Source organism: Mugil cephalus, chromosome 4 (assembly GCF_022458985.1).
Source record: "Mugil cephalus isolate CIBA_MC_2020 chromosome 4, CIBA_Mcephalus_1.1, whole genome shotgun sequence".
Taxonomy (NCBI): domain Eukaryota; kingdom Metazoa; phylum Chordata; class Actinopteri; order Mugiliformes; family Mugilidae; genus Mugil; species Mugil cephalus.
In genome coordinates, this window is record NC_061773.1 from 12,486,985 (window position 1) to 12,499,269 (window position 12,285).

Below are 12,285 nucleotides of genomic sequence, written 5' to 3' on the forward strand. Positions count from 1 at the left end.
TATTTTTATAGAACCAATCAATTTTAAGTTTTTAATGGCCTGTTTTTAGGATTTTGAACTCACATGGCTCATTGGGGAAAGTCTGCATTTGAAAAAAATATGTTGTGTTTAATTTTATTTGTCTTACAGACAGCAAATAGCAATGTCTTGTTCTTGTTTTCTTATGTGGGAATTAAAGTAATAACACAGTGTAGGTAAAACCGTTCTAATCACATCCTCCCTGCCACTCTCTACAGAGGGAGCTTGTTACATATAGATGAGTTTTCCCGGCTGGATGGGGGATGAATGAAAATCCTTATTGACAGCAGTATGGGATGGGCGAGGCCCTCCACGCTTCTGTAAATACAGAGGTAATTCGGTACTGTTTGTGTTCCCCTTGTCTGTAATTGCTGAAGCATCACAACATGGTCCGCGTTTCTCCATGGTGCTGATAATGATAATGATCACAAACACCACACTGTGACATCCCTTCACCTCCCCAATGACATCTTGATGCCACTCTTGATCTTTCTGATTCGCTTTGCCCTCACTGACCTGCACAGCACATGTCTCTTTAAAGGTTAATAACTAAAAGCTCTTTCAATCTATTGTTAAAACGCACCACATAGCTCCAAGTCACTTTATATTGGCTCATATCCAGCCTGTGACTAATTACCCTACACGGGAAAGCACCAATATGAAAACCTGTTGGACAATATTAAAGAAACAAACAGGATCGGTTAGTGGTTGGAGAAGATAAAAATGTCTATTCAGGGGGAAAAACACACAGTGCAAAGTAATTACCAAACAACTGTTGAGACTTCAGTAGCATTTAAGAGCAGACAGCTGGATGTAGATGCACTGTGAACACTTTCTTTATTAAAGACAACACCTCTGACAGGTTATAAAAAAAAAACTTTAATGAGTCCTGTTTGAACATTTAATGTGTTCAGGCAGACATTTATTTAGACATATGAGAGTGATAAGCGTACCACATCAGATCAAATAAATACTCACTGGAATAAATGTGGACCAAATACACAGCTAGGAAGCTGCAGTCGTTATAATAAAATGAATAAAATGATGTTTAATCACGTCTCTTTGTAAAATAATGGAGTTTTTATTTTTTATTTTTTTAGTCCTTGCTTACAGTGAAGCCGTATGTAAACACAGGGCTGCTAGCATGTAAAGCAGATACTATTTGAGTTTAGTGAATGCTAACGATGTATTTAGACTAAATAGGATAAATTAGAAAATATGACTTGATGCTGATATTTCTCAGGCGCGTGCGTACATTTGAGCAGCTACACAGTTTATTTTTATATATGTCACCCGCAGTGGTGTAAGAATCAGATTATATGTTACTGGGTAAGAGTAAATGAAGATACAACACAAAAAGATACAATACAAGAACATCATCTGCAAATAAAGTGACATTTTGGAGAGGTTTTGGTCAAGGCCTGTGAAGGTAATCTCCTCAAGTTGGATATTTTTGCACATTTGGGAAGCATCTGTATGCGCACTAAGACAATTACGGGTGGTACTAAATAATAATAATAATAATAATAAAGACATCAGGGATTCATCTGCCTCACAACATGAACAACATTTTGTGGCTAAAACCTGTGAAAATGTCACGGTTTAATTATAGACTTTTACCTTTTTCTGTTTATTAAGTCTTGAACAATCTCTCAGACAAACACACGATATGCATTGAACAGTCACACGAACTGCAGTTGACGACATAAAATAAGAAGCAGAAAGGAACGCATCACTCTTTACCATCAAAAAAAATCTATGTACAAGTAAACAGCCACGGCAGGGTCTAAACTCAGCAAACTGCTCAAGCGTCCTTCTCTCTATCTTCCAGGTGAGATGAGAGGAGAGTGCACTGTCCTGCCATTCAGCAGGTTTCTGCAAAAATAACCCCAACCACGTTTTTCACCTGTGGCAGTGACGATGAGAAAAGACAAAGCAAACAGCAGGCGAAGGGCGTTTTCCTGAAGCAGTCAGCCGGCACTCTACGGTGTTATGAGTTTATGATGATCGGGACTCACATTATGGACAGATAAACAGGCAGATCATGCAAGTGAAAAGGCAGTTCATTGATTATCTTGCTTTTTTTTGTTTGTTTTGTTTTGTTTTTTTAAATCAGTTTTATTCTGCAGCAGGAAAAAGCCTCGACGGCCACATTGTTTTGTCTCTTCCTCTCAACCTCTGCAAAGATAAGCCTTCATGCAGCAGCTGCCAGCTGTCACCTCTGTGCTGGCAGTGGAAGTGTGTACCATTGGGGTTGGTCAGTGCACGTGTTCCATGTCACCTGTCCATCTGGGGCGTTCAAGTGCACGGTGAAATAGTGTTTCCTTTTAATTTAGTTTCCAAGTTTCCTCCTCCTCCTCCTCCTCCTATTTCTGCCCCCGCTCTGCTGCAGCCTCATACTGGGTGAACAAACTGGTACACCAGTCTCTGAGACACGTCAGGTTTGCGGATGATGCCTTTCTTGTAGTACTGACGTATGGAGCGGCTCAGCTTGTCATAGTTCATTGCGGGTCGATTCTTCCTGAGTCCCCACAGCCGCGCAACGTGAGCCGAGTCTTCTATTTTAAAAATGCCTGGTGGGAAACACAAGAGACACAGCTGGTTTGAAGGTGAAAAAATGCGGTCGTTCATTCATTGGTTGCACTTCATGAACGAATGTGCTCATCAAATATGTGATCCAGCCAAGAAATCCTATTTTTAAATTTCATTTCGGGAAATACATTTTATTTATTAATTTATCGTGCTCTAAGAAAATTGTAAAAAAAAAAAAAAAAAAAATTGGTGCGTTTCTGTCTTCATTCAAAAAGAAATTAACAATTTTAATTGAATTTCTTTTTTATTATTACAATGTTTTAAAACTCTTTGAGCGGCAGAGGAAATTTTGAATCCTCTCGTGTGACTCAAGACGGAAGAAGGAAATAACTAAAAACCGTTTCAGATAATATTACATGGAGCCGAGCGAGGAACTAGAAAAAAAAGTGTCAGCCGAAAACAGGGAAAGGGTTCAAATTACAACCCTTTTCTAAAGCGCTGACAGCTGGAGGTTCGTCGCTGCAGTGAGCTGAAGTCTCGAGTGAAAGAAGATGAAGAGGCAGGGGTAAAGTCCGACAAGTTTCTAATTTTCTCCTTTTAACCGGCATGCATGCTTGGTGAAATGAGGGCAAAGCATTTTAATGAACGTGTGTAGCATTAAAAAGCACCTTTTTCTTTATTGAGCCAGCGGATGCAGCGTCCGTAGTTGTGCGGTTTGAGCAGGAGCTCTCTGAGGAATTGCCAGAGATGAATAGGTTGACCCGAGCACGATGAATCTGCCTCGGACCACAGCTCCTCTGTGCCTGCAGGACAAAACAAAAACATGTGGTCACGATTCATTTATACCTGAGCTCATAGAGCTCTATATATCACTGTGGATTAGGTTAGACTTATTTTGCCAAACTGCAAAGTGTGAATGCAACTTTTCATTAACCATAAACATCCTTAAACTGTGACCGGGTAAGGAAAGCAGCCCTACTTGTCGTTTTGGTGTCTCCAACTGAACACCTCTCTTTCATCCAGGCAGCTGTGGAGAAAAAAAGAGAGACTTTAAATTAGTTAACGCACGTGAACTCACACAGTGGTTCACATAAGCCAAACATTAGATAATAAAGTAATCACAGGAGGTGCAGCCGCAGGCCGTAATGAACCTGAGCAAATATTACGCACTTACCTGACTTCCATATGTCCAGGTGTGCGTGCAGCGTGTCGCCACACTGCGGGGAGCGCTGACGAAACTCCTCCTCACTCATGGCGCACAGATCCTTCCCCGTCAGCTCCTGGAAGGCTTTTCCTGCGTGGGGCAACCTGTACAGATGCTCAGTCCACAACAGCCACTTCTGGACATTCGCTGAGTTCCACTCTATGGGGTCTGTCGACAAAGACACCCAAAAACAAATGGTGAGAAAACGCCCAGCTGGGACCCCGTCCACAGCGAGATAAACAGCAATTAAGCACGATTTAATTATTTCTTTTGCAGCTGTGCACTCTGCGTTCAGCTCAGCGCCTTTACACAAGGTTATCGTGCTTTTATGCCACTGGGGTCTAAATCAGGGGAACAGATGACTGCAGGTTGCGCCGGTTTATGACAGCCAGAGGCCGTACAGTACATAAAAAAAAAAAAAAAAATGCTTCCTCTGTTTGCTTTATGAGCAGCAGAGACCTCGCCCTTAAGACTGTGTACACGTCTACCGGCAGAAAAGAACCATCACTGTCACAGTCCAGGAGAACTCACGTAAAGGTCAGGATTAAACAGATCCTGGATCGGGCAAACACAGCTTTGTGTCAGTAAAGACGATGATTTAGGAGATCTGTCACTTCTCCTTGCCTAGCCACACAAATACGTGTTGGTTTTAGAAGCAAGATCCAGTAGCTAAAGAATCTCTCAGTCAGTATTTCTTTGTTTGCAAATACTGAGCGACACTTTGGGATTTTCTGTAAGGAAAAATGCTTTGTTTGCTTTTAAGTTCGGCTTCTTTGTCGGTTATATGCCTCAACGCTGTAACACCCTTCCCTGACAGACCCCAGCAGCGGTTGTTGGAAAGCGGCCTACCTGGGGTGATGTTGAGCAGCTTGCAGGCCGTCTCAATGTCCTTCAGCACTTCTCCCACCACCATGCTCTGCACCTGCTCCAGAGACCGCTCCTCCACCTGCCCCTCCAGCCCAGGAGAGAGCCCCTGTTCCTGGCTATCGATGACGGGGCACTGCTCCGGCTCCTCGCGGGGCTCCATGCGAGCCATGGGCGCAGGCAGCGTTTGGGGGGCCTCGGAAACTTTCACCAGCCACGTGGCGTCCTCGGTGAGGAGCATGTCAAAGCAGGAGAGGTAGAAGCTTGGCATGCCTCGCTCCAGGGCTTCCACGCTTGGCTTGGTCTCCTCCATGTCCCAGTGTTCCCCAGAGCCCCTGCTTCGCTCCAGGAGGGTCAGGGAGTCCTCTGTCATCCCGATCCGGGACCCATACAGCGTGCCTTCAGATAAACTGCCCACTGGGTTGGACATAACTGGAAAAAATAACAAAGCATTACATTTGTAACGTCATGTAAAAAAAATCTTCATTTAAATCTGCATTCAACAAGACTTGAATAATGTTAATACAGTGAGATAAAACATTACCTTAACCAACAGTTTTCTTGCACTAAACCAGAAACTATTTTGAAAAAAACAAACAACAACAACAACAAAAAAAACATCTGAGAAGCTGCAGAACTGAGGCGAGGCTGTGGTAGCTGACGCTCTATAAGAGCTCTGAGTCTAATGGAGATACCAAGGAAGTTACCCTCAAGAAGGCTAAAACACACACAGCGCTGACAGGCATGGGGCAAAATGGATTTGACTGAGTCTCTTATTTGTGGGTCAGTGGCCCAGAATGGTTCATGTCTTAAGGGTAGGTGACTTGAATTGAGACCGGGGCAGCTCTGCTGTCTGCCTCGGCTTTCAAGGTGCCGTCTCCGCAGCCCTCTGTCTCCACTGTCAGCTGGAGATTTTAATCAAATAGAAGTTAGATAATACGGAGAGGAGAGTTCCCAAAATCTGCCCCCAACCGCACGAAAACAACCAAAATGTCTGTTTTATGAAGCAGACACCGACAGGTCTAACAGGAAAAAAGCTCGCATTTATGACATATAACATAAAAGAACATGTAAGGTGCAGTCTAAAGTGTAATTGTGCACATGGCGTCCATTAAGTGTACCTGCCACAGCTGGCATATGGGAAGAAACACTGCTGTCACACAGGCGGGTTATCAGCGGAAAGTGTGCTCCCACAAAGCACATGTTCCAGGAGAAATCATGGCTTAATGCGTCAAAGGAGGATGTCTCATAAAGTTTGCAAAATGCAAAAACAAATTAGGCAGTGTTGAAATGACACTAAAACTTTCTTAAAGATAAAACGTAGATTTGATTTGTCCAAGAAACTTTACAGAGACTAAAAGAATCAATTTTTATTTATTTTTATTACATTTGTTCACCTTTTATTTTTGCGTTTTATGTCCACGAGTTTTTGATTTCGCTGCTTGTTGAAAGGTCTGGATTCAAATCATTCACTTGTCACTTTTCTTTTTTCTCATGGACATGATAACAAACGTTTTCATGGACAGCCCCTTGAGATGAACCATCTCGTTTTCAAGGAAGTCCATAACAATTATACAACTGCTAAGAACAGTTGAGAAGAAAGTTGGATGAAGCTATCTTCGCTGCACCCCCCCCCCACCTCCAAAAGATATTCACCCTCCTGGGCCGGTCCTCCGCCGTCCATTGTAAACCCTCCTCCCCACTCCTTCTTTTATCTCCCCTAAACTTCTCGTAAACTATAACCCACCCTCCCTTTCACTCCATCAGGAGTCAGATTAAAAGCCATTGGCATCCCAGCCCGCTGCTGCGTGTCAACTCGGCTCTGTAACAGCTTGCGCTAAGCCCATTAGCAAAGCAAATTTAGCCATATTACCTTCTTCCAAAAGGAAGAGGGGACGCAAGAAAAAGACACAAACACACACCCCTGGGGAGAGGGATTAAGGCCCTGACTGATCTCTAAATGAGTTTGGTCAAGACGCCAATATTCATTTCAGGAGCATTAGATCTTGCTCCATTTACTCAGCAAAGTCAGCCTTTGACACCAAAGGGAAAGGAGTCCCTCCACGCAGGCGTCCACCATGGGAACCTTATTCTTTCTACATGCTTGGCCTCATTTAACATGAAGAGGGGGGACTCTTTGCAGCTGCATGAAGGGATTTTTACTTCCCTATACCTTTTCTGCAAAAAAACAAACAACAAAAAAAGATGTGACTAAACTAACTAAGGAGGTGCCTTTATGTTACATTTGCAATTCTCCTCTTTCAATAACTAAAGAGAAAATGCATCCAATCCATCATTGTTGCTGAATGCTTGTGTGTCAGGAGGCAGCTAAGTGTTTAAATTTAAGTTAATGAGTAGCAATCAAAACAACCAAAAAGTCTAGCCTCGTTTACCGTGGATGACTCAGTGAGAAACAGAGAAGAAAAGGTCACAGACGAGCATCTCGCCCGCATGGGCCATCCATCTAACGGCGACCAAAACGTTCACCGAGTGCTCCGCCGCTGTTGTTTGAGTCTGGAGGAGTTAAAGGAGTGTGTCCATCCAGGCGTGACTGTTTGCCATGTGAGCGTTAAATGGAGATTATTTTTTTCCCCCCAACCTCTTGTTACCGTTTCTCATGGGAAACTCAGATGAACTAAGGAAGTCACTGTTCAAGGAAGCAGTTTAATTTTTGCGCAGAGTTGCTCAATGTGCCAGGAAGAGAGTCTGCTGGTTGGAGGAAGTGATTTGTGTCTGTGGACAGCAGCACTAGGGCATTTTATGGCAGCAGGTGTTCTGTTCACATTATAAATCAGCTTCAGTAAAAAAAAAAAAAAAAAGCGTTTTTCTAGTTGCTTTTTTGTACGAAGGTGGATTTTACGTCCCGTGCCATCGCAAATAGCAGTCTGCTTTTAATTACATTATATTTTCCCTGGCAGGTTGCATCAACTGAAAAGGGTGATGTTTGTGCACCAAATGATTCATCCTGCGATTAGTCAGGTGCATTGGCATCAGGCCATATCCAAGAAACATGACACCCCTCTGAGTGTTTTGGTAGCGGTCCAAATTAATTTTGACAGAGGGCTGCGCTTGCAGTCAGTGATGCCGATGATAAACTTTATGCAACTCAGAATGCGCCCAAAGATCGTGAGGACAGGCAGATGGGGAAAGAACGTTGTCACCTGTCTTTTTGTAGATATGCCAAATTGTGCAGATGATGAAAATGTTCGCAGAGACCAGGTCCTGTCATTTAGAAAGTTGCACATAAGAATGTGTTTAGCGAACAGCTGCCTCAGATGGTGCCATTAAAAACCTGGATGTAGGTAGTAAATGTAAAGATGCACCTTGTGTCTGCTTACTTATCATGTGCATACATTTCTTTCTTGAAAAACACTGAAACATCACAAAAGTGTTTGGAGTTAAACAAGTCGGTAAAAAGACGATGATGCACATGAACCATTGGAGTTCAATGTCCACCATTTCCACCGTGTTTTCACTGATGTGAAGACTGAAACACACTCTGAACATCTCAACAACATCAACAATTAATGGCCCGGACACACCAGACCGACATTGAATAACTCCCTGGAGTGAAGGCCGACTGTGACGTCGCCTCACGTCGCCTCTGCCTGGACCAAAACGTTGCATTTGAACATTTCCGATTAGTTGAAGCTGTAAAACAAGAGGAGCGTTCCCTCTCTGCGACTCGCTTTGACACTGATTAAACAAACTGAACACACTGAAAAGCCATCATCAGGGAACCGAATAATTATTGCTTTAACAGCCTTAGGGCAACCTGGAACCGACAGTAATTTGCATTTTATTTTGCCAATTTGTGGCTTGTAAATTATTCGAAAGTCTGAGCTAAATCTAGAGTCTTTTTTCACCGGTGCTTGTTGTAGGGTTGACCACATATTAGGCAACCTCCTGACACAACACCACGTTGGTTGGCCAGTGGCGCGGAGGCTGGAGTTGCCTCAAGTTTTCCGTTTCATGCCTGACACAAACATTTTCATCCCTTTTCACATCCCCAACAAAGTGCAACATTATGATTAGGAGAAACTGTCTGAAAATGTGCACCATTATTCTACATAAATTATATTAAAATGATGTCACACTACTTTATCTTTTCATCTAAAACACCTTTATGACATTTTTGAGTCCTGGTGGTCTATAACCTGCTGCTGCCAAGCACTATTGTGGATTTACTATGGAATGAAAATGATCAGCGGACAAGCACAAGTCAGAAGAATTCTCGGATAGGGTCTTTAAAAAACAAACAACAACCAAAAAAAAACAAAAAAACACTTTTATTCACCATTTTATTTCAGACTTCTCCTGTTAGATTTATTGTCTTAGATCATAAAGGTGCATTAGTCCGTATGTACAAGACAAATTGCTCTAGATTTTACGCGATAGGGTGGGCGAAAGAGTTTTCTGGGCCAAATAACAAGAGGAACTAAAACCTCTGCGATATTTTTACACAATCCCTAAGAGAGTCGGCTCAGGCTACCCAACAGGGTCATGATGTGAGGTAATGATCCAGATTAGTTTGACATTACTCAGACGATAACAAAGCATCGGCTTCCTCACAAGGAACGGAGCAGATTGTAACTTCAGTCGTTTGTCGAAGCCTTTGGAAGCAGCTCCTTTAATCCAAAAATCATAATTCAATCCCCGGGTTTATGCTGGGTAGCTCTGTTAAATCTGTTTTGATTCACTCTTGGCTGCTTTTTTTGGCATCTAACGGCCAACCCCCAGACACCTCTTATCAGACCATGTTTTGCGTTTTATCTCTCTGTGAGAAAGCTAGCACATTATATAGGAACAAGAAAAACAGGTAAGTGGGAAATGATGCGGACTGAAAACAATGAACGCAACAGAAATAAATCAGTGAATTAATAAAATAACTTTTTTATCCTGCGAGCACACCTGGTCGATTATCTGATAACATTTAGCTCAACGCACCTTAATTGTGTTTTTAAAACAGTTTGGTGAAGCCAAAGACGTCTTTTCGCAGTGTCCTCAGCACAACTCCTGCTAATGATGCCATTTTGACTGACTCAGGAAGTCAAGTTAACCAATAATGAATTATTAAAATTCAGGAACCAATGTTAATGTTACACCACACAAGCAGCCCAGAAGACTGTCTGTACGTCCTCTGAAAGACGAGTTGTCGGCAATGTTATCAACAACTGTGCAAACTGGACACTTGTTCTTTTTAAAATATGCGCACATTTGCACTAGCCAAGCAAATCCGACGGTTTGTGTTCCACAGATCTTCGACAAAAACACACATCAAATATTCAAGGTCTTGAGCAAGGCTCTTCTTACCTTTGAAAGAGATGCTCTGATGGCCAGAGGCAGCAAAAGACTCGACCGGATGGCAGCAGCAGATGTGGTTTGCGACCGGCGTTCACCTCGGACAGGAGGCCTCCGGTGCCACCTGAGGACAGAGGAGCTGCAGGCGGCGGGGCCCCTTCAGTCTACTGCCTGACTGATGACTGTCACCGTGGCCCCAGCTCAAGGCCTTTAGACCTTCTCGGGCTTTTTCTTTCTTTTACAGAATTACACTTAACCTGTAGCCGCAGCCTAAGGCACAACTGCAAACCAAATGTCAAGTGAAAGCACCTGCTGGGGGTGTGTGCAGAGGGAGAAGGAGCGAAGTGAGTGGGTGAGCGAGTGCAAAGGAATTCCAGCACCATTGACTGCAATTTATATTTACAGGGGCAGTTGTGTTTACTTATGCATACAACCCAGTGTGTGTGTGTGTGTGCGTGTGTGTGTGTGTGTGTGTGTGCGTGTGTGTGTGTGTGTGTGTGTTCTTGCAGATTAGCTCAGACCTCCTCAAACACTACTACTTGATCTCAGTGCTCCAGTGAGAGAAATTTAAAACGATAAGAGTTTCAAGTGTATTAAAACAACTTTCTGTGGTTCATTAAGTTACTACGTACAACAACATTTTAGATGACTTACATAAAAAAAAAGAAGCGTCTGAATTACAATACTTTATGTTGAAGATGTTTGTGAGCTGTTAGCAGGTCACTCGTAAACTTTCTTTTTCATGTGCAATACTGTCACACCCAGGCTCAGTCCTTTGTAAAAGAACATCCATGGACTTATTTATTAATACTCTTACTATTATTTTATTAATACTCTTATCTTAAGTTCTATTGCTCTTACTGTAGAGTTTATTATACTTTCTTTTGTCTCCTAATATAGTGTTATGGCTGGACCTCAGAACTTTTTACTGTTTTGTAATGACAATAAACCAGGACACCTTTGCACTGTTTATAAAGAAAAGCAAACATGGCTGCTGTGGTGCCAATTTGAAGGGGACTAAGACCCAGGCTGGAAGCCAGTGGAAAAGATTGCTTCACCTTGAGCAGCCATGGTAAATTCTTGCTTATGCTTAGAAATGCTGGTAATAATGGTGTAATAATAGGAGTAACATTTTGCATAATATCTGAAATAACTATACTTTTATGTTTAAAGTACGATCTACTGATAATATTTCTGCAACACTACTTCAGTATTGCAATTAAGCAATTGTTTTAGTTGAAATGACGTATTTTTACCCTCTAATAGCTTGACTGGAGTCATGGGTTGGAAACTTTATTCCACCGCTGTCCAGGTTTCAATTTGTAGCTGCAGGAAATAATCCAATTCAGTATTTACCACACACAAGATAATACTGTTTGATCACAAAACTGGAAAGAATAGAAGTGTCACTTTAATATTAATTGATGACCCACTCTGTCTACTACTAGTCTGACATGTTGACATTGTTAACATTTCCTCTTGTTTCTTTTTTCATTCCCATATTTTTGGTAATGCCAGATAGAGGCAGAGGTAATTTGAACTACTTAATATATTGTTTATCTTGTGCGACAAGTTTACAGTAAATAGTAATTACGGCTGAATAACAAGTAAAATATCCTCTTTTAACTGTATTGAGGTTAAGTGGAAACAAGCACTAACTTCTGTATATAACTGTATTGAGATAATGCATGTGGTTATTTATCACTATAAAGCTATAAAAGGTGTTTAAATAGCATATCTCATATTGTGCAGATGGAATGGGCTAGAAGCTAGTTGAAGATTCACCCAGAAGCAGCCCAGTAGCCTAAAAATCAATTTAAAACTAGTTTTAATTTAAAACCATGTAACACCTCTGTTGTCTCTCAGTGTATTCAGTATGTTTGTCCAGCTGTTTCACCAAAAGACCAAATACTGTTTGTAGCTTGCATTGTTAGCTGCTAACGTGCAGCTAGCTCTTTAAAGTGGGCTACTACGTTACTGCGGCTACTTTTATACAGTATTTATCACAACATGACCAACTCTTGTTTTTGTTTTGACTCTTTATTGATGATAAAAAGCTTAAAAATTGTAAAATTACTTAATTCACTCGAATAGTGAATTAGAGTGAATGAATGTTACCATTCATTTAGGATTAGCTGTTGCTAGCTTAGCTGCCAACCATGGCTAGCAGGGTTAAAAGTGCTAGCAAAGCCTCAGCATAGACTCAGATGAGATGATATATAATACATGTTGATTATCAACAGTAAGAATCTGAATCAACCATTTTTAGTTTTTTGTATTTTGTTAAGATTTTAACAAAGGTGTTTAACAAAATCTTTAAAATGGCGTTTGCTAGATTACTTATCTCATAGATAAAGCTATGAACT

At 41.7% G+C, this 12,285-nt stretch overlaps 1 protein-coding gene across 1 annotated transcript; it reads right to left on the minus strand.

Annotated features, from left to right (window-relative positions):
* Positions 1-877: 877 nt before the first annotated feature.
* On the minus strand, positions 878-10,280 carry LOC125006207 (SAM pointed domain-containing Ets transcription factor). The gene is made up of 6 exons (XM_047582029.1): positions 9,932-10,280; positions 4,604-5,050; positions 3,725-3,922; positions 3,530-3,577; positions 3,219-3,353; positions 878-2,591 (listed from the first exon to the last, which is right to left on the minus strand). The coding sequence occupies exons 2-6, from the start codon at positions 5,046-5,048 to the stop codon at positions 2,413-2,415; spliced, it is 1,005 nt and encodes a 334-aa protein (XP_047437985.1). The 5' UTR covers positions 5,049-5,050; positions 9,932-10,280; the 3' UTR covers positions 878-2,412.
* Positions 10,281-12,285: the final 2,005 nt, after the last annotated feature.

What these genes read in the sequence shown, in the direction of transcription:
- LOC125006207 (XM_047582029.1), bottom strand. Translation starts at nt 5,048, where the DNA reads ATGTCCAACCCAGTGGGCAGTTTATCTGAAGGCACGCTGTATGGGTCC. An exon ending in CCTGGACATATGGAAGTCAG is followed by an intron (nt 3,578 to 3,724) that starts GTAAGTGCGTAA and finishes TTTTCTCCACAG; the next exon opens with CTGCCTGGATGAAAGAGAGG. An exon ending in CTGGCTCAATAAAGAAAAAG is followed by an intron (nt 2,592 to 3,218) that starts GTGCTTTTTAAT and finishes GTTTCCCACCAG; the next exon opens with GCATTTTTAAAATAGAAGAC.